The sequence below is a fragment of the Littorina saxatilis genome, linkage group LG10 (assembly GCF_037325665.1).
Source record: "Littorina saxatilis isolate snail1 linkage group LG10, US_GU_Lsax_2.0, whole genome shotgun sequence".
NCBI classification, from domain to species: Eukaryota; Metazoa; Mollusca; class Gastropoda; order Littorinimorpha; family Littorinidae; genus Littorina; species Littorina saxatilis.
Window position 1 is genome coordinate 3,013,514 of NC_090254.1, and position 25,693 is coordinate 3,039,206.

General features: G+C 42.2%; 1 protein-coding gene across 1 annotated transcript in view; it reads left to right on the plus strand.

Annotated features, from left to right (window-relative positions):
* Positions 1-22,783, plus strand: part of LOC138977971 (uncharacterized) — a 59,729-nt gene extending 36,946 nt beyond the window's left edge. Inside the window, exons 3-6 of the mRNA XM_070350580.1 lie at positions 13,370-13,693; positions 16,125-16,255; positions 21,937-22,177; positions 22,426-22,783. Coding sequence (XP_070206681.1) covers positions 13,370-13,693; positions 16,125-16,255; positions 21,937-22,177; positions 22,426-22,727 — 998 coding nt within the window. The 3' untranslated portion in view covers positions 22,728-22,783. The remainder of the gene's footprint in view (positions 1-13,369; positions 13,694-16,124; positions 16,256-21,936; positions 22,178-22,425) is intronic.
* The last annotated feature ends 2,910 nt before the right edge of the window (positions 22,784-25,693 follow it).

A 25,693-nucleotide genomic window follows, 5' to 3' on the forward strand; every position in this document is an offset into this window, starting at 1 on the left:
AACATCGGGAAGTGTTCGGTCGCGCAGGAACACGATTCGAAGCGTTTTTGACGCTAAAACAGCATGGTCTGGACCTTTAACTTCCGTGGTCGGCCAAGAACCGATGCTCAAGACATGGAAAGAGACGCCCGTGAAGGGGTCTGTGTCAGGAGGGTGTAGCTATAGGGAAACCCTGAGTTATCCAGTTCGGTTCCTACCACTGGCTTGTCATGTGTTGAAACCAGCTTTGAATTGGAATAGACTTGATTCAGTCTTTAGCGGGTAAATCCCCGAGCGGCTTTAACGCTAGCGGGAAAGGTTTTAGTGTAATTTTCCCTAGCGAGTAGCACTCCAATTGACCTAGGATGGAAGCAAGAGTCCTAGTAGGCGCTTGCTGTAGTGTCGACATGGAACGAACAGTGCCTGAGGTTGTCCACTCGTTACTGAGAAGGACGAACTCTCCAGGTGACCGTAAGAAAATCATGCCAAGGTATGTGACTCCTTGGGATGGTGTGAGCCCCGAAAGGGCCTGGGAGATAGAAGTCAGCTCTAGAGAGGCTCGACCTATTTCCTCACAGTAAGCGAGAGTGACGCCTGAGTACATGACCAGAGTCCTTCTCGGTGGGAAAACGCTCTTGGTAGAGCATAAGCGTTCCTGAAGTTCCTTGAACCTCTGGGAACGCTCACCTTCCTATGAACCGTAACTGTGAATCACGGCCTGTTCCGATTCGGTTAGCCAAGAGTAGGCTGCTGCTGGTGCATGACCTGCTTCGAGTGCTTGCCCAAGCTTGGCTGGAAGTGTGACGCAGTTCTGCTTTTCTGCGTCAGAGTCCGTATCTAACGAAGACAAAGACTCATTGTACTCATGGGTTGTGACAGGAAACGCCGATGAATGAACATGGCTGTGATCTTGAACGTCGTTACCCGTCGAGTATGTTTGACCAAGGGTGCCGGAAACAGGCAGTCCTGTTGATCTCAAACTGACTTTGAATACTTCTTGCGAAGGCGGAAGAAGTTAAAAGAAAGTCCGAGCAGATTCCGTTGTGAGACCGGAAAAAAAGGTGTGTACTCATTAGCCGACAGCTGTCGTGTATGACCTTCTTGCTACTTGAATTTGTGAGTCTGTTCATCTGCGTTCGAACCTAAGTCGAATGCTGATACCGATTCGTTGTAATCCTGTGTAGCGGCGGGAAACGACGAATAATGGGACGAAAAATGTCCATAAACATTGTTTCCTCATAAAAAGAGACGGTCGGAGGAAATGGAAACCAGAAACCACCTGACCAGAAGTTGTCCTATACCACTTCGTGCCTCAGCAGGCTAAGGTGGTAAGAGGTAGCAGCCAGAAGGCCGGAAGTGAGAGACGCGTCTGTTCAGCGGCAGTTGACTCGAAGTCAAATCCAAGACAGAGTCACTAACACCCTGAGAAGGGGCCAGAAAGGCCGCGTGATGGGACGGGACGTGTCCGTAATCAGCGGGGCCTGACACAACGGTGTGGTCGGCGTAACCGGAAACCGGAAACCCAACTGAGCGCAAGTTATCCTCTACCGGTCCATGCATACGCAGAGGGAGACGGTACGAGGAAGCAGCGACTTCCGGTTGTGCATCAGCAATCGAAAGTACGGAAGTCACGGTGGCCGAAGCATGGTGTGACTAGTGCTGCGTGGAAAACGGCTGGAAGCCGTAGTGCCCGTAGGCCAGTCTGCTTGTCGGCGATTGACTGCGTATGAAAAGCGGAAACAGACAGGCAAAGACCATAGTTGCCTAAATCAAAAAAGGCTGGTCGGCATAACCGGAAAACGGGAAGCCAACCTGCCGGAAGCCTCCGAAGACGATGCCCCCTCAGGATGTTATTTGGATGTTACTTCCGCGGCCAGTTCAAGTGCCACCTTGAGTTTGGCCGAAAAACCAGAACGCGTCTCCTCACCGACGAATGACTGAGAGGCAGACGTAGTCATAGTTGCCTGTGGCAGAAGGGTGATCGGGATAACCGGAAGACGGAAACCCGACCGAACGGAAGTCGTCCTGCCTCACCTCATGCCTAGGCTGAGCAAGATGAAAGGCAACAGATGGAGATTCTTCAAAACGGAAGTATGCTTCATTCTCCTTTCCAGTCCGGAAATCGTCCATCGCCGAAGGAGCAACCGAAGAAGATGCTTCAGAAGACGAGTCTGATCACCAGCTGATGACTGCATGTCAGAAGCCGCGACAGACGGGCAAAGACCGTAGCCTAGATTTCCGGAAGCAGAAGGCTGATCGGCATAACCGGAAACCGGAAAGCCAACTGGCCGGAAGTCATCCTGCATCACTTCCTGCCTAGGCAGAGGAAGGGGATAAGAGGTGAAATCCATTTCCGGCCGGGAACCCGGAACCGGAACCATACTGGTCGCCGAAGCCGACGGCTGATACGACTGTATGGTGGATTGCGGCCGGAAGCCGTGGTGCCCGTAGGCCAGTCCTAGGTCCGACGCCGTTACGTCACCTGGATGTACGCTTGCGGTTGAACCTGTCCTTCCGGTAAAAACCGGAAGCGCAGCAGCCACTGAAGCCGAAGGCTGGTGTGGCTGCTGACTTTGTACCGATGGGGGGGGGGGGGGGGGGAGGGGGGAACTGCTCAGCGTCGGCAACCTCTTGTTCTGAAATTTTGAATGAACCAAACTGCGAATTTCTGGAATCAAAAAACCAAGAACACTTGCGACAAGAGCGCTATGGTCAGGTGGGGGGACAGGTGTAGGAACAGACGAAGTACCAGCAGAAACACTAAGTCCGCATGTGGATGAAATTGGTACCGCAACGGCGATATTATTTTCATTATCGGACACATGAACAATAGCTTCAGTCACTCTTTTAGAAGAGGACCTGGCTGGTTTAGCCGTGCCCTTGACTTTCCCCCTTTAAATTGCGTTTGGAAATATCTTTGTTATTCAAAATGGCGGCCAAAAATGTCTATTGAAAATCAAAGTCAACACTGTGGTTAACTAATAGCAGCCAAACCAATCCAAATGCCAAAGAAAGTTAAGAAAGGAACGGTCTCACCAAAAGGAAGACACAGGAGACGAAGTAGACGAGTAGTGACCGGTAGGTAGCCTTGCAAAAGCAAAGTCAAGATCGGTCACAGCAGAGCAAAAATGTGTGACCACTCGCTCTCGCTGAAAAAGTCGTAATGACAAGCCACGTGCTGTCAGCTGGTGGTGGTGCTGCATGTCCCGTAGGAAAGATAACTCCCAGAGAGTAGCGCACTGACTAACGCACTGAGGCAGCCATCTTGAACACAAGGCCAGTACTGTAACTGCCCTTGATACGGATCGATCCAAGGGGGGGCAATCTCAGTCATCTCAAAGAGGGAAATCCAAACGCTATCCGCCTTGTTCGATTTTATGGGCTTGGACGATAGAGAAAAATAAGAAAAGCAAACACTGGAGTATACCTGGACGAAATTGCTATCAAGAACGCAGAATTGATTTTTTCTGAGGGTTGTTTTTTTGCCGTAAGCGCCATGTTTATCGCGTCTCGCACATCTGATGTTGACATGCATCAACAAAGGGGCCTCACTCTGGAAGAGTTTCCTGCTCCGATAAACATGGCGCTTACGGCAAAAAAAAAACCTCAGAAAAAATCAATTCTGCGTTCTTGATAGCAATTTCGTCCAGGTATACTCCAGTGTTTGCTTTTCTTATTTTTCTCTATCGTCCAAGCCCATAAAATCGAACAAGGCGGATAGCGTTTGGATTTCCCTCTTTGAGATGACTGAGATTGCCCCCCCTTGGATCGATCCGTATCAAGGGCAGTTACAGTACTGGCCTTGTGTTCAAGATGTGAGGCAGCTTTTTCTCTGAAGGGTTGACAAAGAGAGGAGTCTGGAACGCGATACAGATCTAGTAGGTAGATCTAGCATTCAAAAACTATCTTTCAAATTCAAGGAAGTTGTTGCAAGGTACCAAATTTTACAGACAGAACCATGACAGAGCATGTTTTGAAACTGAGGCAAAATCGTAATAATTTTGACTTTGAGAACAGATTCATTCCGTTTCCTTATATCTGCATGTTCAAGTAAATGATGGACAGTTGTATACGGGCAGATCGAGTCCGCACTGGGCATAACCGCCTAAATGCACACATGTTCCAAAAGATGAAGCTGGTCGCCTCCCCTTCGTGCAGCCTGGACTAGAGGACCAGACCACTGAACACATCCTCCAGCGATGCACCACCCCCCGCGGGTCGCGAATTTGCGATTCCTACGCCTTAGTAGGGAACGACTGACGTCACAGCCGCTTCGGCCTTTTCCGGAGGAACACCGCGTGCCACTTCGATCGCGTTGCACTTGCAGTCATTCGGCGATGCCACCTTGATTATCAGTTAATAAAGTTATTATTCAGGCATATGAAAGAAATTAGTATTTTCTTTTGTTACACTTACACATAGTTTTATGAAGATCAATTTCAGACTCGGCAAAATAATGGTTGTATCATGAGCGACTGTCAGAAGCGAGAGGTGCGGTTCGGTCAGTAGGTCAGTCACTGTCGAACTGTTCGGTGCGAAGCACGGTTTTGTTTCTGGTAACTATATTGATTTCTTCAAGTTGTACTAATGTTTACGCTTTGCGCTGCGGTTTAATATGTGTGCTTGTTATTGGCTAATACGGTGAGCCCACGCCGTTTAGTTTGCAGACCGTGCACATGTGAGCTTTGTGTAATCGCGTTTTCATCATAACATACCACCGTGCTAAACCGCTTCGGGGGAAATGGTTTAAAAAAAATAAAATAAAAATAATAAAAAATAAACGGAATGCATCAGGGTTGAAAAGATTGAAGGGTGGAGTTAAGGACACAAAATAGATGACAACAATAAAGCAAACAAGAAAAAAAAAATTAGCCAGGATGGGAGTCGAACCCGAGACAGCTGACCTTCCAGCTGGAGCACAAACCACTAGGCTACGACAGCATGTGACAGACAGGGCTACAAAAGTGAAGGCATTTCAGGGTTAATCCGTCGTATGTGGCGTTTCTCGCGCATGAAGGTTCTGTTACCAACTCTACGAATAAGAAAGGTTGCATTTGAAGTTAAATGTCCACTATAATATAAAAGGGAACACCATTTCTGAACAACACAACGGTTTAACACACCACGATGAATGAAACAGTGACACGGTTTTCGTTGCGAAAATGTGCAATGGCAGTGCTACGCGATCGAAGTGTGTATTATGTACACGCGGTGTTCCTCCGGAAAAGACCGAAGCGACACGTGACGTCAGTCGTTCAGTGGGGCGTTTAGGAATCGCAAATTCGCGGGCGGGTCAGGGGGAAGAATTTACCTGATGCTCCCCAGCATGTCGTAAGAGGCGACTAACAGATTCTGTTTCTCCTTTTACCCTTGTTAAGTGTTTCTTGTATAGAATATAGTCAATTTTTGGCTCACGAAGTGTAGCCTATGCGATGCTAACTTTTGTCTGTCTGTGCGTGCGTGCGTGCGTGCGTATGTATGTATGTATGTATGTATGTATGTCTGTGGTAGAAACTTTAACATTTGAAGACGTCATATTACATTGACGTCACATTATGACGTACGAGGGTTAGACGTCACGCGATGGAATTACTGAAAGTCTCGGTGATTGTTATTTTGAGCGGGCCGAGACTATTTGGCAGTCGTGTCCAGTAGGCTGCATGCAGACAGACAGATCTAGATCTAGTGTCTCGCTTTCTTGCACAGTTTCACCTATGCTCTTTCTGTGTGTGTGTGTGTGTGTGTGTGTGTGTGTGTGTGTGTGTGTGTGTGTGTGTGTGCAGGGGCGGACGAGGGGGGGCACAGGGGGCACGTGCCCCCCCCCCCCGAAAAAAGAAGAAGAAAAAAAAAGATTTTTCTATGCTGATTCTATGACCATTTCTAAGTTCAAATGGCACTAGATGGCACCATTTTGCTTCTTTGGGCAAACAAAATTTCCCGGGGGGCATGCCCCCGGACCCCCCCTAGCAAATTCGGGCGCTTCGCGCCCATCACATTCACTTTCGATTCAAAGTGCCCCCCCCCCCTTACAAAGCAACTGATCCGCCCCTGGTGTGTGTGTGTGTGTGTGTGTGTACTGTGTGTGTGTGTATGTGTGACAGAGTGATTGAGTTTGTGTTACTGTTTGTCGATTTCTTACGTGAGCCTTGAAGGCTTCGCCTCTTGTTGTAAAGATTTTAGTCAAGCAGTATGTAAAAAATGTTAAGTTCTTTGTAGTTGTACTGGAAACTTGCATTCTCCCAGTAAGGTAATACATTGTACTACGTTGCAAACCCCTGGAGCAAATTTTTGATTTGTGCTTTTGTGAACAAGAATCCCATCTCCCCCGTTTCCCCGTCGCGATATAACCTTTGTGGTTGAAAACGACGTTAAACACCAAATAAAGAAAGAAAAGAAAGAAGCGATGCACCATCATTGAGAGTCTGAGAAAAACCGTGTGGCCAACTGCAGTCTCCCTCCCTCCACTGCAAGCTGTCCGGAGGAAAGGAAGACGGCATCATTCGTCTTGCTGTCCGGGCTGACCATATAACCAGTGTGATCGACAAGAAGATACGAGCAGAGTAAACTTGACTCGACTGCAAATCTTGAAATTCCCATAAATCGAACCAAGAACAAAGACATGCAAACATTACAGGCACTTTAGGTCAACTCATTTCACTAGCACTGTGTTTGATTTCCGTGTCTGTCTGTATACTTACCGGGGACACGACTGCCAGATCGACACAGCGCTTTCGACAGCTCTTCCTCGCGCAGGCACTGGAAAAACGCTGTGCATATCAAACTGCAGGAAATTTCCTTTGGTTTCTTCTTGATCTATTTTTCTGGAGCTAAGAAACCGAACAATGTAAAGTCATCTTCCCCGAATCGGCGAATGCAGCTCGGTGAGAACTGAAAAGTGAATCTATACCACAATCCTTCACGCGAACTGACCTGATCTTGACCCCTGACCTGGTCTACATACCACACACGACACAAACCAGTAACTTGGATTTAACCCCTCAAACCCCCCACCACCACCCGTTTTCTTTGGATACACACTTTAACTACACACATGCCGACACAATAGTTTGAAGATGGTGCTTGAAACATAACCAGGTAAAATGAGTATTTTGGTGTTTAGTCAAATGTTAAAGTTTCAACCACAGACATATACACATATGTCGTACACACACTCGTTGCTTTTTCAAATAGTGAACTGCTCGCTTTCGCTCGCAGTTCAACATTTAAAAAAAACCTCGTGTACATCTGGTACGACACACCAAGCCATGTAGTATTCTGTTTATCCTACATACTGTACTTACGTGTATTTTACTGAAAATGTCCCAGGGCCGGACCCAGGGGGGGGGGGGGGTTCCAGGGGTTCCGGAACCCCACCCCTGGAAAAAGCATGTACCTTGCTTTGAGTGTTTGTTTTTTTTGGTTTTTTTTAAAATAAATTTTGTGTGTGTCTCTAACAAATTTTATTCAATGTGAAATCCGATGAGAAAAAGGTTCCCCCCCCCCCCCCCCACCAACTCACACTGACAGGCCTTAACCCTCAAAACAAGGCCCAGAATGCACCAGATTGCTCAGATTTTAACCATTTTTCAAAAATTTTCCGGGGGAGCATGCCCCCGGACCCCCCCCAGTTCGCGCGCCTGCCGTTTGCAGGCGCGCGCTTGTGGCTTCGCCACTTCGCTGATTTGCCCCCCCCAAAAAAGGAGGAACCCCCCCCTCACAACTCATTTGGTCCGGCCCTGTGTCCTGCAGTCGAGGCAGCTAACTTGAAGACGCTTGTTTTGGAACCTTGATCTCTTCTAAAGCTTCGTGCAATCTTTTACGTCAAAGCAAAGAAACGTCACTCTGAAAGTGTGACGTGACGTGTTAGTTCTAAAAATTCATCGGGGGGTAATTAGCGAGCGCAATTTTGTTTCTTTCTATAATGACGTTTGTCTCGGTGACTTTGGCATCATGAGCAGTGGAAAAGCAGGTCCCTGCCAGACTTGCTTGACATGACCTCATTTACATGATACACACACGTGTGATTTGAACGATTATTATCTCACGGGTGTCTCTCTCACGTATGTAGGATAAACACACATACGCACGCACGCACGCACGCACGCACGCACGCACGCACGCACGCACGCACAGACAGACAAAGCTGACGATCGCATAGGCTACACTTACGTGAGCCAAAAACGGAAACTTGATCACACGAGTTCACGATGGCTCAGGGGTAAGATAAACCACGCAAAAATAAATTCTTTGAAAATTGTTCGCTCTTTACGGAGGGCACCTAGGATGTTCTCAATCGGTGAGTGTTTAAATGAAAGGGTGTTTGTACTGTGTGTAAAAGCCTGACCGTATCTGTGATGGTTTACGGGAGGCTTACTGTGCCTTTAACATCAGAAAGACAATCTAAGAACTTATGTTTCTTCATGTAAGTGCAGAATGTTTGCTCAAAAATGCAAATATCTTATGAATTAATTTCAGCTTTATAGAAATAACATGAAAAAGTCATTGCAAAGAACTCTGTCAACGTTTTCTTTCAGAAAAAACACACACACACACACACACACACACACACACACACACACACACACATACACACACACACACACACACACACACACACACACACACACACACACACACACACACACACACACAATCTTAGACTGTTTTTGGAGCAAGAAAGTTAAGTTCACAGGGCAAGTTCGTCCGATTCACAGTCAGATTCAGGTTCAAGTGAATCGTCCAGTCCATTTGGGAACAGTGGTGCCTCCTTCTCTTCTTCCTCGTGAACCTCAAACAGTGAGCAGGCTATCAATAATTGTCTGTGAGGGAACAAACTCTTCATTTTCTTTAGTCCGAAGAGGCGCACGGATTCCATTGTTCAGTATCCTTCCATGACCATCAGTGGGGTTGGGAATCTGTGGGAGTGGCAGGTGAGCGCGCTTCCAGGTGGCTGTCTGGTAGTTGACCCTTCTTGCATGTTGTTTGAGGCTTTTGTGGCAATGGATTTCTCCTAGCCGGCCAGCATAATGCAAGAGAATGAAGAACACGTCGCTCTCTGGGCTCTTTATTTGATGATCTTTTGATCAACAAATGAGGGTATGACAGTGCCGCCTCAACTTTCACAAAAAGCCGGATATTGTTTTGAGTGGAAACCAGTGCATCAAGACAGAAAGGGAACTACTGAATGATCTGACATCCAGCCAAGAAAAAACGGACTCAAGAATCATCGTGTACTGTCAGTATGGCCTTCAAAAAGGCTACGAGACTATCAAAGTAAAGAGCCCAGACAGCGACGTGTTCTTCATTCTCTTGCATTATGCTGGCCAGCTAGAAGAAATCACATTGCTCTTTGACACGGGCAAAGCAAATAGGAAACGTTCGCTCATTATTGCTGCCCTTGCAGAAGAACTCCCGCGACCTCACTGTTCTGTCTTGCTTTCTCTGCGCCTTTACTGACTGTGACTCAGTCAGCGCCTTCTCTGCCACAAGAGCCTCAAACAACATGCAATAAGGGCCAATATTGATAGACAAATATTGATAGCCTGCTCAATTGGGTTCACAAGGAAGGAGGAAGAGGCACCACTGTTTTTTGACTTGTTCATGTTATTTCTATAAAGCTGAAATTGATTCATAAGAAATTTGCATTTAACTTTATGAGTAAACATTCTGCCCTTACACAAAGAAACATTAGTTTTTAGATTGTCTTTCTTATGTGAATTACCTTTAATGTGGACACCATGAAGCAATAGCATCATATGTAAGGGACAGTTAGAATGGCATCCTTGAGCCTATGTGGACTGAAAAAAATGAAGAGTTGGTTCTCTCACTGACAGTTATTGATAGCCTGCTCAATGAAGTCAACGACGAAGGAGAGAGGGGGGAGAAGGCACCACTGTTCCTTAATGGACTGGACGATTCACTTCAATCTGAATCTGACGAACTTGTCCTGTGAAATGGACTTTCTTGCTCCAAAAACAGTCTAAGATTGATTGTGTGTGTGTGTGTGTGTGTATATATGTGTGTGTGTGTGTGTGTGTGTGTGTGTGTGTGTGTGTGTGTGTGTGTGTGTGTGTGTGTGTGTGTGTGTGTGTGTGTATGTGTGTGTGTGTGTGTATGTGTGTGTGTGAAAAAGTTGACAGAGTTCTTTGCAACGACTTTTTCAGGTTATCATATATAAAGCTGACATTGATTCATAAGACTTTTGCATTATGAGCAAACATTCTGCACTTACATGAAGAAATATTAGTTCTTAGATTGTCTTTCTTATGTTAATCTACATTTAATCATGGAAACTATGCAGCAAGAGCACTATATATATGTAAGAGACAGTTAGAATAGATGTCTATATCTGAACATTTAAAACAAAATTTCTTCACATTTCAGTCTTGAGAAGAGAATAATAATGTTGTGGTTCTGTTAAAAGATGGACAAGGGAACTATTTTGGTCGTCAATGAGATAACTTTTGTTATTTGATTGGAAAACAGTGAGAAGTCATAATGAATATTAGATAAAAAAAGTTTGATTTTTTTTTCTAAAATTTCACGTTTAGGGGGTAGGGGAGAAATATCTCATCTGGTGTCACAACAAATCCTCTCAGGAATTTCAAATGGGGTTTAAAATTATTCAAAGGCATTGTAGTTTCTAAACAATGAAACAGAAAACACAAATTTGTTAAAACCTTTTACTCATCAAAGTTGACATGCTTTGCGCACTGTGAAAATGACGGTTCGCGCCTATCAAGCATCCCTACAGCCAACCTATCAAGCATTGAACAATGTAACAGGTATTTTGTACAAGATTAATGATCAACTTAACTGTTTTGATTTCAAAAAAGTGTTTCTCTGTGCATTCATTGCAGCTGTGCGTTGTTGTGATTTCACAGATAAATTTAGCGTTTGAGGGGGTAACCTTAAACAAAGGAGCATAAGTAGAAGTGGGAATGTGTTTTTTCGTGGCGAACTTGTTAAAACGTGTTCTGTAGACCCCAATGAATATCTCTTGCCTGATGAAGCTGGAGCTGAGGGGGGTGCACGGTAGGCCTAGCTGGCTTGGAGCCTAAATGAATAAGCTCGCTCACAAACGATCATCACCGAATGCATGCGCCTTTGCCTTTCAACCTTCAACGAAGGGCTAGGAAACTGTCATTTTTTCTTTTTTTCTTTTCTAACGCCCAGCCGACCACGAAGGGCCATATCAGGGCGGTGCTGCTTTGACATATAACGTGCGCCACACACAAGACAGAAGTCGCAGCACAGGCTTCATGTCTCACCCAGTCACATTATTCTGACACCGGACTAACCAGTCCTAGCACTAACCCCATAATGCCAGACGCCAGGCGGAGCAGCCACTAGATTGCCAAATTTAAAGTCTTAGGTATGACCCGGCCGGGGTTCGAACCCACGACCTCCCGATCACGGGGCAGACGCCTTACCACCAGGCCAACCGTGCCGGTATGAAACTGTCAATGAGAACAACTCACTCAAAACTTTGTCGTGCACAGAAAGGCACAAGTTTTCTTCGTAAACCTTGGAAACATTTTAGCGTCTACATATCTTTGCTCTACGGTTCATCAACAAAGACTGCTAATACTAACGCACGATAATGAAACATAACAACTTAGACACTAAACAGTTCAAAAAGAAACAAGCTCACGTGATGAAAAAAAAACTCACAAAGTTATCCACAAAATGGCGACGAGAAAATTACAGCACAAACAAGTCACAACAAAATTACCGTATGCGCTGTGTGGTTTGACCAGGGTACCAACACGTTGCTTCACATGAAGTCACAACACTGTTCACCAGCAAAACATCTTCAAACAGGTGTCCATTTTAAATTCATTGTTTCTTTACATAATCCAGAAAACATTTCACTGATAAACGTTAACTCAGAAAAATAACATGATGACATCCAACCTCTTCCATCGAAACCCTCAGATCAACTGCCGAGAGGGGGTCAAGCGGTACTATATATTCAACACAAAATCTGATATGGGACAGTTATTTTACGGGGCTTGGTCATCACTTTAACCAACCATAAACGTTCACACAAAAGCGTTAGGGCGTATGTTCCCAGTACAGCCAATCCACAGATGATCACGCGAGTCGCGCGTGATCATGCAAATTGAGTGGGACAAGCCATTCTGAAAGAGGGGATACAAAAATATTTGACATGTACTACACTTAAAACACGCGAATCATGCACGCGCATACCTGAAGTTTACGACACGCTCACAAAACACAGGTCACAACCGGGCGCTACAAAAAGAGCACGGTTTTCTCCCTCTAAACCGTCGAGGTGCTTGATCAAAACGTTATTAACAAAAGCAGGTGAATACACGCTAGATCGGTGTGCTCACAGATAATCAACCCTTAAAATTAATACACCTTTCTGATTCGGGCATCATTTAAAATCTCTTCCCATCTTACACAAACATCGCTCCAATGAAATTGTTTGAATACATACACAGTAAACTCTTTGGAAATTTTATCAGATGGAACTTTGGTTCATCGTACTCTTTTAAATGTGATATGGAACCATGTATCTGTGGAATCACGGAAGTAATGTTTCTACCAATCAAAATGTCTGTACTGATCTTCACCAATATCACTAAGATTCATGTTATATAGCTATTCTGATGAACACGTGGGGGAATTCGGGGGCTGTGATTGGATGGGCTCTTCCGATTATCAAAGCATAATGCTACGGAAGTCGGCCATTTTTCTCAATATCCAAAAGCATATTGAGAAAAATGGCCGACGCATGATTCCGGTTTACCCATCTGTACCACGGCGATGTTTCTATCGACAACAGCATACACTGACAACTTAAAAAGCTGTTTCAACAACTGTGTTGTGAAGTCGAATGCACTTGGAGTCAGTTTTTCTTCCAAAGTCAGAAAGCGTGTAGCGGTGTGCATGTCTGCGCGAACATGATGCGCGTAAGAAGTTTGTCTGCTATCAAAACCTGAGATCAACGCATCGACGCAAAAACTGTCATTTTGTAAGTTTGGAACAACAAATCAAGGTCAGAACCGCTATATAATCGCTATTGTGTTTTCAGCGTAGCAATAGGGTACGATATTTAGACTCGAACAAGTATAATGCGACTCGTCTTCGACTCGTCGCATTATACTTGTCTCGTCTAAATATCGGACCCTATTGTTACGCTGAAAACACAATAGCTGGTAATAAAAGCAAACCGATGCAGCCTATATAAGAGTATTCAATGACGACATCGGGCACTCTGTTCAGGTTGTCCCTTGGTAACTGGTTTGCCATTCTAAATTAATACAATAATGGTACGTTTTGTAAGTGGCGGTCAGTTCTCCTTTTAATAGTGTCAGCAGTGCACCAGACAGTGTTTGTATAATTCATTACAACATTTCAGGAGTTTCTTTCAGATCAACTAGTCGCGTTGACATCCGTGCAAACAGCATGATATATCTTGACTGCAACAACTCTCCCTACACCCCAAGCATAGTGAGGTGGAGCCTGACTACAACCTCGGGACAAACACTTGACCTGGGCACCTGTACAGGTGTCAACGCCTGCACCTCGCCACACGCTCCAGGCATCAACTTGACAAGGCCATATAATTACAGGAGTCGCATCAACATCCAGGGGATCGACGGAAGCAAGGGCGGAGAATTGTTCTGTTACCACACTTACAATGGTCTGACGGAGACAGACAGCGTTACTTTGAATGTGTACAGTAAGTATTGCACTTTCTCGCTGAGTCTTCCGTCGTGCTTTTCTTGTGTCCAAGTGTCCTGTTGCGGATCAGTTACATATTACAATGAGAAAAGGCCGCTCGTTCTGATTAAACGACTCATCAGATGTTAAAGTTATGGAATTTTCCGAATGACGATCTATCATGGTTTGCCCCTCATGGTGGTAGTTTTCAATTGCAAAACTGTTCGTAGGCAAACTAAAACAAATTTGGTCACCTTAAAGGGAGGATCTTGGAATACACCGTTTTTCTCTTCAAGTCATTTGACCACAACATTCATGTTTGTGCTAAAAGCAATGTATGTAGAATGATGGCATATGATCAAAAACAAATTTGCTTTTAGATTGACTAAGTAACAATTATATAATACAAAATAAACAAAACGATGAATCGAAATATGTTAGTTCACGGATGACAAAATAATGAAAAACTATTCATCAGAATGATTTCAAATGTTGCAAAAATATTTTAGACATGATGATAGATCTTGTGTTCGAAAGGTTACGCTCTAGGGAAAACATTTAACGTGATACACATGTTGACTTAGTGGATACACAATTTATGAAAACTGGAAAATGTGTATCTCTTTAACTTTTTATCCTGGAGCTTAGCCTTTTAAAATAAGATCTAGATCTGTCATCATGTATAAAACATGTCAACAAAAGTTGAAAGCATTCTGATGAATGGTTTTGAAATTATCTTGTCATCCGTGAACTAACATAATTTCGATTCATCGCATTGCTTATTTTTTTTAAACACATTTTACTTAGTCAATCGAAAAGCACATTTGTTTTTGATCATAAACTATCATTCTACATATACCGAGCAACAAAAGAAACGCGAAAACAATCGTCATTGTTTGATTGACAAAATCTCCAACAATTATAGAGATAGAGAATACTACATGGCTTGCTGTGTCGTACCAGATTTACACGAGGTTTTTTTTTAATATTGAACTGCGAGCGAAAGCGAGCTGTTCACTATTTGAAAAAGCAACGAGTGTAAATCTGGTACGACACAGCAAGCCATGTAGTATTCTGTTTATCCTACATACTGTACTTACGTGTATTTTACTGACAATGTCCTGCAGTCGAGGCAGCTAAATTGAAGACGCTTGTTTTGGAACCTCGATCTCTTCTAAAGCCTCGTGCAATCTATTACGTCAAAGCAAAGAAACGTCACACGCAATTTTTTTCTATTATCACGTTTGTCTCGGTGACTTTGGCATCATAAGCAGTGCAAAAAAAACCAACAGATCCCTGCCAGAATTGCTTGACATGACCTCATTTACATGATATACACACGCGTGATTTGAACGATTATTATCTCATGACTGTCTCTCTCACGTATGTTGGATAATTAGAATTATCAAACCACAAACGTTTGATGAAGGCATGTTTGACTTTGCTTTTGTGTGATTTTGTTGATGCTGCGACTGTTTCAACACTCGGGACAAGCAGGTTTAACGTTAAACACATAATGCGCGCTCGCAGTACGCGCAAATGGAGCAGGAAAAATCTGATGTGTGCGATGTGTTCACTAATGCATTAGAAACCAAAAGAGACCATGGCACGCTTGCTGCCAGTCTCATCTTTGAAACAGCCAGGATGCCAAGATTTACACCACCACAATGCCAGGTCGATTTAAAGCTGGGGATGATCCAGAAGCGCTGGCATGTGCTTTAAACGTGCACATGTCAACAGTCTATCATCTTCAGCAATGTTCTGTTCACATTAGAAGCACTGCAGTTATGCAACGCGGTGGATTATTCGCAATACCTCAATAAGAAAAGATCGCAATTTCCTGCCACAACGTCTTCGAGATCGATTTAATACAGCCACTGACACTACCAGGAGCATCATTGGAAGCCACCAGTGTCCGATCAGTGGCCAGAGAGCGCGATGAAGACTGACTGAGCGAGACCTCCAAAACTTCGTTAACGTTAAACCTGCTTGTCCCGTGTGTTGAAACAATCGCAGCATCAAAATAATCACACAACAGCTAGGTCAAACATGCCCTCATCACACTTTTGTGGTTTGATAATTCTAATTTTATAATTGTTCGAGATTGTGTCAAGCAAACATTGCATAATTTTTTCGCGTTTCTTTTGTTGCTCGGTATACATTGCTCTTAACACAAACAGTTCTGTTTCATGAATGTTGTGGTCAAATGACTAGAAGAGAAAAAACGGTGTATTTTAAGGTAGCTCCTCTCCTTAAACGTTAGAATTTTAAACTCACCTATTTTCTTCTGGTGTAAGCTGTAGCTCTCTCATTTGCCAGCTATCATAGACCCGTGAAATATGTTTAAACTAGCACATGTTCGAACAAACTATTGGGGTTTAACGTCCTCACATGTGTTATCGCCCTTTGCTCCTTTTTCTCATGTACGTGTCTGGATCTTCTGTTGTCAGGTCCAGCTACAGTCAGCAATTGTCACGGTGAGATGAGCCCTGCAAACTGGTCCACCATCTTGTCGTGTGACGTCAGCAACGTCTTCTCCAGTGCCGGATTTTACAACTTCAGAGTGAATGCATATTTTCGAGTAAGTATGGCGTTGAACACTGCATGTCCCTTTGCAAACATCAGTCACAAGAATCCAACATCAAAACAGTTTAAAGTACAGCATCAACTTTAACTGAATGTAAACACACCGGGGACTGTGTTCCGCCTCATTTCAGCTGGGCTCGTTGTTACTCCGTTTTCGGCTGGGCCCAGTGTCACGCAAACGTAAGTGTCTTCATTAAAAACACAAACTATGATTTTCACACTGATCTAAGCTAAAATTGATGAATGTCAGTGGAAAGGGGAATAATTGTTTTCTTTGTAGACAGTTATTTACGTCTATTGATTACCTGGTTAATTGACAGTGGCCGAATGTAAGGCCTGCATGCGGGTTTTTTTAGTGAAAAATGAAGGTTCAACGTAAATTTCTCTCAAACATGGATTTAAGCAACAAATATTCCTCTATTTTTACAATTTTGGGTATAGCTATGTTCATCTGTATCAATTTCAAGATAATTGCAAAATGTTTAGAAATGCGACTTTCCACTGTAATAGGTGATATTATTCATGAAAATCAAGTTGGCTTTATGAAAGGAAGAAAAATAAGTAACATGATTAGACTCATTTTTTGTTTGTTTTTTGTTTGCTTAACGCCCAGCCGACCACGAAGGGCCATATCAGGGCGGTTTAGACTCATTGATGATACCATAGATATTATGAACACAATGGATAAACCTGGAGTTTTATTAGCAGTTGACTTTCGACGTGCATTTGATTCCATATCCAAAGATTATATTTTGTTTGCATTTGATAAATTTTGTTTTGGGGAACATTTTAAAAAATGGGCCTCTGTCCTTATGAACAATAGTCAAAGTTGTATTAATTATACAGGGTGGATATCCGAACCTTTTCCTGTGGAAACTGGCATTCGTCAAGGATGTCCATTCTCGCCAATGGCTTTTGTTATTTTTATTTTTATTTTTATTTTTTTTTTATTCTCTTTTTGTACATTTTTTTTTTACATGAATATGCTGTACATTACAGGACATCACCTAACCGAAAGGACAGAATCATATAACAGAAAAGCACACTTGGACAATTACAACATACATGGGGTGGGAAGATGGAATGGGGAGGGGGGGATGTTCAGCGGTTTGGTGGTCGCATTATCAAAAGGTTTTAAGAACGAAAAAACCTAAGGGTTACATCAAAACGTGCATATACAGGCGCCAATCCTTGTAGAATTTATCTACTGTATTATTCACAACTGCGTTATACTTTTCACAAACAAATCTTTGCTTAAAGTTTCTACTAAATGTCTGAAAATGAGGGGTCTTTTTGTTCATTTTGGAAATATATACATGGTGTTTGGCACAGATTAATAACACATCAAAAGCTTTATCGGTGACTACATTGTTCGCCACTCCAAGAAGAACCAGTTCTTTAGACAGTTTTAAATTGTCGCAATGGGTGCAGTTTGCCTTTAGCCAATTTACAAATTCTATCCAAAAAGTCTGCACTTTATCACACTCCCAAAACATATGTAAAAGGGTTTCTTCATTTCTACCACAAAATGTACACAATGACGTATCCACAATTTTTCGCAAAAATAGAAACCTTTCTGTGGGCAAAATTCTGTACAATAATCGGTACTGGAACCATCTCAGACAAGTGTCATTTGTTGTTTTAAAAACATGTTGAAAAATAGCCTTCTTATCTAACAAACTGTTTAAAGATTCAGACCATTTTTCGATACATTTTGGGACCGTAGTATGTTCAATCAGTTTTTTGTAAATAAGTTGTGTCTTACCTTTACAAATACATTTCCACACAATGGGCTCTGTCATAATAAAATGTTTATCAAATTCTAAGCCGATTTTTCTCTGATATTTCTTAACAGCCTGGATTACACCTTGATACAATACAAAATCGCCTCGCACATTTGGATATTTGATTTTAAACGCATTATAGGATAAGTATCCATTTTGTCCCAAAATATGACCAATCTGAGCTATTCCATTGTCGATCCAATTTTGAATGTACACTGTCTTTTTATCTCTCCGAATATTAACATTATAATGTAAACATTCTGATACAAAATCGTTAAAGGTTATAGGGTCACATTTTCCATGTAGTTTCTTATAATGTTTAAAAACATTGGTCCAAAATGGGTTTTCCATTCTCTGCATCAAAACATTTGCAAATTCCTCTCCTCTCATATTAATTGTTGTAACAGATGGACATGCTTTTAATGGCTTTTGTTATTGCCCTTGAAATGTTGGCGATCAAGATTCGTTCTGATGAAGCTATCAAGGGTATCCATCTGCCCATGTCACCCTTTGATGTTTCTCCAATCACGGTCCTAAAACTGCTATTATATGCTGATGACGTCACTCTTTTTTTGCATGATAAAATAGATCTAGAAAGGGCGTTATACATTTTGAATATATTTAAACGTTTTTCCAACTTGGAAGTGAATGTTAACAAAACGGAAGCCATGTGGATAGGGTCCAAAAAGTTGTGTACAGATCAGTATTTTGGTCTTAAATGGAAATGTAAAGTAAAAATTGTTGGAACTATTTTTTCAAACAATATATCCGCATCGTCTTTAGAGGAAAACTGGTCAAAGAAAATTCAACGAATACAACAAATAATCGCTAATTGGTCAAAAAGAAATTTAAGTATACAAGGTAAACTTTGTATTGTTAAAACCTTTCTTATATCTCAATTCGTTTATATTTTCCAGTCTCTGGCAGTACCACATCATGTTTTACATCATATTAATTCCATTTTGTTTAGGTTTATTTGGAAGAAAAAGTATTCAAATACGCGCGCATTTTAAAAAGTAAGACGAACAGTTATGTGTAAAGACATTCTTGTGCTGTGCTCTGTGAGAGGTGTTTTCTTTGTGCTTAATATTATTTTGTTTGGACCTAGCTATTGTTGTGTACATTGTTGTTAAACAGTTGTTTGTTGTATGTTTACCAGGGTTTGCTAGTGTGTGATAGGGTTCGTGTCCGTCTGAAGATGTTAGTTTCTTTGTTAGTCCTGTGTTGACAACTCTTCGACAAGCGCTTAGAACTGTACCCACGGAATACGCGCTATATAAGCTTCATATTGATTGATTGATAAAGAAAAAGATTATGGTGGTTTGAATATGATAAGCGTAGTAGATATGCACAACTCATTTATGATTTCCTGGATTGTTAATTTGCAAAACTCCACACAAAAGTATTGGTCTGTTATTCCAAGATATTGTCTGGCATGTCTGGGCATTGGTTTATCGTGCTTTGACTCTAATGCATCTTCGAAAACGATGAATGGCCTAAATAGTTGCAGATCATTGTTTTGGAAACACGTGTTATTGACTTGGCTTGACAATAAAAGTGCTTTCTGTGAAAAGTATGATTTTGCACCAGTATTATTGAAGGACCAAGGCATTTGGAACAATATGAATATTCAATTTAAACATAAATGCCTATTTTTTAAAGATTTTATAAAACATAATATCTCATTTGTAAAGGATGTTATGAATGAAAATGGTATTATTTCTTTTGAAGATTTATGTCAAAAAGTGGGTTATAAACCATCCAGACAGTTTGAATACAATGCATTATGCACAGCACTTAAATCCAGACGTACAGACACATTACCATATCAATATTTTACATTGCAGGATTTCATTGTTAATGGTGGTAATATAACAGCAAAGTTTATTAGAAAATGTTTAGTTGATCTTGATGTCCAGATTCCGAGTGCCTGTGATTTTTGGAAACGAAAACATAATGTAGATTTGGATAAAAGAAACTGGTTACTGGCTGTTAACAGCACAAAAGAAGAAAGATTACGTCTGCTGCACTGGAAATTATTACATAGAATATATCCAACCAATATTTTATTAAACAAAATGGGATTACGAACATCGAATAAGTGTGAAGTTTGTAATGAATTAGACACCCTTGAACATTTCTTTTTTAGTTGCCAAGAGGTGATGAAGGGTTGGAAAATATGTAAAGATTTTGTTTATACGAAAATACATGTTGCCATCATTTTGAATGAAGAAAATGTATTTTTGGGTTATTTTAGGGAAAGTTTGAAAAATGATTATATTTATTTTGTGAATTATTGTATTTTAATTACTAAAATGACCATTGGAAAATTGAAATATGGGAAAAAATTAAATTTGGGTGTATTATTGGAAACTGAGCTGAACATTAGGAATACATTTACGTTATGATTATTTTTATTTATTTATTTATTTATTTAAACATATTAGTTTACTGATAAAGTTTGTTGATTTAAAAATGTACACATTTGACTGAGAAAAGAAAAGACCTATGAAGAAGGTTTGCTCCAAGCCACACACACACACACACACACACACACACACACACACACACACACACACACACACACACACACACACACACACACACACACACACACACACAAATAATAATAAAGCAAAAAATAATTGTAGTAGCAAACCTGTATGCAACTGAGGTTTAAAAAAAAAAAAAAAAAATCGGTATCAATTTCGTGCTTCAATGCTCATCATTATATCATAAGAAGCAATGAAAACAAGCAAGTAGTATACGTTTTGTTCCGCGCTGGGGCCCCTACATTGTTGTCTGCGTTCCGCGCTGGGCTTGCTTTTGTTCCGCGCTGGGCCCAGACAATGACAGAAAGATTTGCAATGTTTATGGAAATTAATAGATGTTGTTCCTCTGAAAGTGTGTAAATGACAACACTATGGTTGAAAATACAAAAATGTAAAGAACAAAACACAACAACAGCACAACAACAAAACACAACAACAGCACAACAAAAACGAAAACTGTATGATTATCGACCACAGCAACTGAATGAATTCTTCTGTACTTGCAGTATGCTTTATCAAAAGTGTAACTCACATAAAAGCATTATCCTACATACGTGAGAGAGACACCCGTGAGATAATAATCGTTCAAACCACACGTGTGTATATCATGTAAATGAGGTCATGTCAAGCAAGTCTGGTAGATACTTTTTTCAATGCTTATGATGCCAAAGTCACCGAGACAAACGTTATGATGGAGACAAAAATTGCGCTCGCTAATTCCTCTCAATGAATTTTTAGAACTAACACGTCACGCTACACTTTCCAGAGTCACGTTTCTTTGCTTTGACGTAATAGTTTGCACGGGGCTTTAGAAGAGATCGAGGTTCCAAAACAAGCGTCTTCAATTTAGCTGTCTCGACTGCAGGACATTTTCAGTAAAATACACGTAAGTACAGTATGTAGGATAAACAGAATACTACATGGGGTGCTGTGTCGTACCAGATTTACACTCGTTGTTTTTTCAAATAGTGAACAGCTTGCTTTCGCTCGCAGTTCAATATTCAAAAAAACAACTCGTGTAAATCTGGTACGACACAGCAAGCCATGTAGTATTCTCTATATCACTGACAGATAGAGCACATTTGAAAACTTTTCAACCACCACCAAGCTAGTGACCATAATTTTACCGGTTACAGTGTGTGTGTGTGTGTGTGTGTGTGTGTGTGTGTGTGTGTGTGTGTGTGTGTGTGTGTGTGTGTGTGTGTGTGTGTGTGTGTGTGTGTGTGTGTGTGTGTGTCTGTGTGTGTGTGTTTCCAAGAAATCAGATTCCATGAATACATGCGCACACATTTAAATTCAAAACAGTAATCCCGTAGCTTTTTCTTTTCTTTCCAATAAAGGTTCTTGAGCATGGAATACTAACAGCAGCAAACAGCTACTTGTTCGACGGTCGCCTCTCTTACCGTGACGTGCTGACGCCCTACACAAACATCACGGACAACAAGGTGTACTACAGGGGACGATTGACACACTCCTGGCCCCTCTCGCCTGTACCGGGAATCTACACAAGTCTTAGAGTTTATGTCTATAACGGCTTTTCTGCTTCCGTCACAAGTGACGTTGGCTACACGGTTAACATCAGTAAGTATCGGGGTGGGGGGGGGGGGGGGGGGGGGGGAATGTGTGTGTGTGTGTGTGTGTGTGTGTGTGTGTGTGTGTGTGTGTGTGTGTGTGTGTGTGTGTGTGTGTGTGTGTGTGTGTGTGTGTGTGTGTCTGTTAGAGTGCCAGTGTTACAAATACGTACAGTTACTTACAACACTATATGTCGTGTTTATCCTTACTACACCCAGCCGGCTGATTTCTGACCTATGGTCATTCTTGTACTTAAGCCACACCCAGCCAGCCGACCCACAACTGCAGTGAGCTGAACTACATCCCCGAGATTGGCCTGGTGCCGTGTGTCTGTACCGCTGACTATCTGGGATCCCCGGCAGGACGGCTGGTCTGGTTGCTAGGGAACGTCACCATAGCAACAGGAGACTACGGCGTGACACAACTGACGTTCCCCTCTGGTCAAGTGAGCAGACAGCACGATGGGATGGTGGTCACGTGTCAGCTGGACTGGGTGCAGCCAATCAACACAACGTTCACACGTCACGTGGCTGGTGAGTTGTGTTGTGATGTGTTTTGAGATACCTCTCCTCATGATAATTAAAAGGTAAACGTACTATATTCTTTAATTAATGTCGTGGCATCTCAAAAACGTTCAGGTAAGAAACGTTGCATGTTTGCTCATCACATGTCACATGCATACCTTCATAAAAGGTTTGTTCGTACAGCTGGCAGCAAGGCCATGTCTGTGATGCAGCAGACGTTTTTAGCTTCACGTATCGTCGCCAGATGACACAGAAAGGTTTCATGTTTCAATGGACACAGTGCAGAGGCCTCGGCCGTTCTAACAATCAGTGGTGAGAGAGGTCACAGACAAATACTAGTCAAAGAGTTGCAAGCACCCCAAACAGTCAGGGCAGATAAGCGTCCTCTGAACCACTGACGGTGCAGACTTTGCTATTATTATGTTACAGTTAATTCACAAAACCAGGAACATTTCAGTAAATTTGTAAATGTGCTGTTCTACTCGGGGATTTTGTAAATGTCCTGAATATTCCTTGCAGCTTTTTTGATGAATTTACTCAACAGGAAAGACAGGCGCTGTGGCCCAGTGGATAAGTCATCGGCCTCCCAATCGGAAGTCGTGAGTTCAAATCCCGGCCGCGGACGCCTAGTGGGTTAAGGGTGGAGATTTGTCCGATCTCCCAGGTCAACTAATGTGCAGACCTGCTAGTGCCTTATTCCACTTCGTGTGTACATGTGCGCACGGAAAAGATCCTGTAATCCATGTCAGAGTTCGGTGGGTTATAGAAACACGAAAATACCCAGCATGCTTCCCCCGAAAGCGGCGTATAGATGCCTAAATGGCGGGGTAAAAACGGTCATACACGTAAAGGCTGTGAGAGTTTCAGCCCATGAACGAGCAAACAAAATCTCAACAGAAAAAGATTGTCAAATAATCCCCTTTTCTCGGAGATTTCTTGGAGTTACAGTCATATATAGTTTCAAACCACTTCTTGATAACCTAACCATTTCTGTCGTTTGATCAAGTTATGTATTCTGATGTATCAATTCTGTATCATGCCTCGTTGGTAAGTACCCAGTATGTCCTTACCCTACCTGTGACTGCTTGTTTGAGAGATATGTTTATGACATATCAATACTTTGTAAGGAAGATATATATCAGTGCCTAGTATTACGGCGTTTAAAAAAAATCTTATAAACGGATAACATTACTACTCGACTTAATAAACTAACTTAATACGCTGTTTTTAATGTTTAACTATAGGTGCTGGTAAACAAATAAAATAGAATAACAAAATTAGATGTCGTTGAGTAATTCAATTACCATTTCTCTTATTATACACACTTTCTTTCTCCAGCTTTTTCGCAGTCAGAAACAGAAAGGGACAAGTTCAACTGGACGGCTGTCGGTGTGGGCATAGCCCTGGGTATAGTCGTTATCGCCCTTGTTGTCCTGGTCGTCGTGATCACCGTCTTGTGTCGTCGTCAGGGTGAGTTGCTGACACTCTCACAATACACACAGTGGGCTGTTAGCGCTCTTCCTTTCACCCGACATTACAATACACACAGTGGGCTGTTAACGCTCTTCCTTTCACCCGACATTACAATACACACAGTGGGCTGTTAGCGCTCTTCCTTTCACCCGACATTACAATACACACAGTGGGCTGTTAGCGCTCTTCCTTTCACCCGACATTACAATACACACAGTGGGCATTTAGCGCTCTTCCTTTCACCCGACATGATTACACCACTGTTCAACAAATACTTCTGTAGATCGTATTCTTGCTTCACATAAAGCCCGCATCCTGAACTCAGGTCAAAATAAGTTACTTCTCTTCGGGTCTCAATTTATCCCTGACAGGATGCCTTGGTTTTCCTTCTCTGGAGAGGAAATCGATTTTTTTACATATTTAGAGCTTTTCGTTGTGTGTTATTGATATAAGCAGATTCGCGATCGTCGATAATGATTTTTCATGGTGTTGTGTAATTTTTAAATTACAATGTAATTGATATGTAAGACAGTTTCAAGCGAGCTGTCTTTCGCGGGTGTATATACTGTGCAAACAACTCTAAATATGGCAAAAGTGTCACGTGATAATCAACTTTGGCTACGAAGCAGACAATACTTTTTTGCGTAACCAGTTGGGAGTGATGCAACAATATCACGGTCTCCTTCCCACAGCAGTCTCAGCATTTCGAATTGTTTTAACCCTTACACTGGTGCAATTCTGTAACACATGTTACATAGCCACTGGTGAATTAACAGAGAGAAAAAAACAAAAACACGGTCAGGCCAAAAAAAAAAAGGTCTGTTTACGGTAACATAGGCAAAAAAATAGGGTCGGTAGGTCGGGATTTTTTATTTTTATTTTTTCCATAAAACCATAATTTTACGTTATTTTATTTTATTTTTATTTTTTTTTCCCAAATGCCAAAAAAAAATCTAGGGTCGTGCGAAAAAAATAGGGTCGGTCGGGTTACCGTAAGCAGACCTATTTTTTTTTGTGGCCTCATATAGGTTTTCGCATCCATGGGAGGCAATCGGAACCGACCAAACAGACTGAGCCAGTGTGACATATGTCGTGACAACCAGGAGACAGTATACGTAAAGTAGCGCGACATATGTCGTGACAACCAGCCTAAGGGTTAACCTTAGAACGATGTCTTTATCATAACTGTGAAGACCAGAAAGGAGATCACTGTCGAAGTCGGCCAATCGGCCAATCTGCAATCACTTTCGTCTCAGTTGGGAGATAACTCTGTATTCTTGTTTTGATAGATTCCGCGCAGTAATTATGCATCCTTTCAGAGAGACCATGAGCGATATCGTGGACCGATGATTATCAGAATGATAAAGCCCGCTACTAACTACAGCTGAACCAAGCCGAACTAGGTTCAGCGAACGTTGCACTACGTCATCGAATCAGGGGATTCCCCTATTTTTGGGTTGCTGCTGCAACGTTCCAGGTTCGCCGATTCACTTCTGCAAACATTGCAGCGCGTCACTGTAACGTAAGA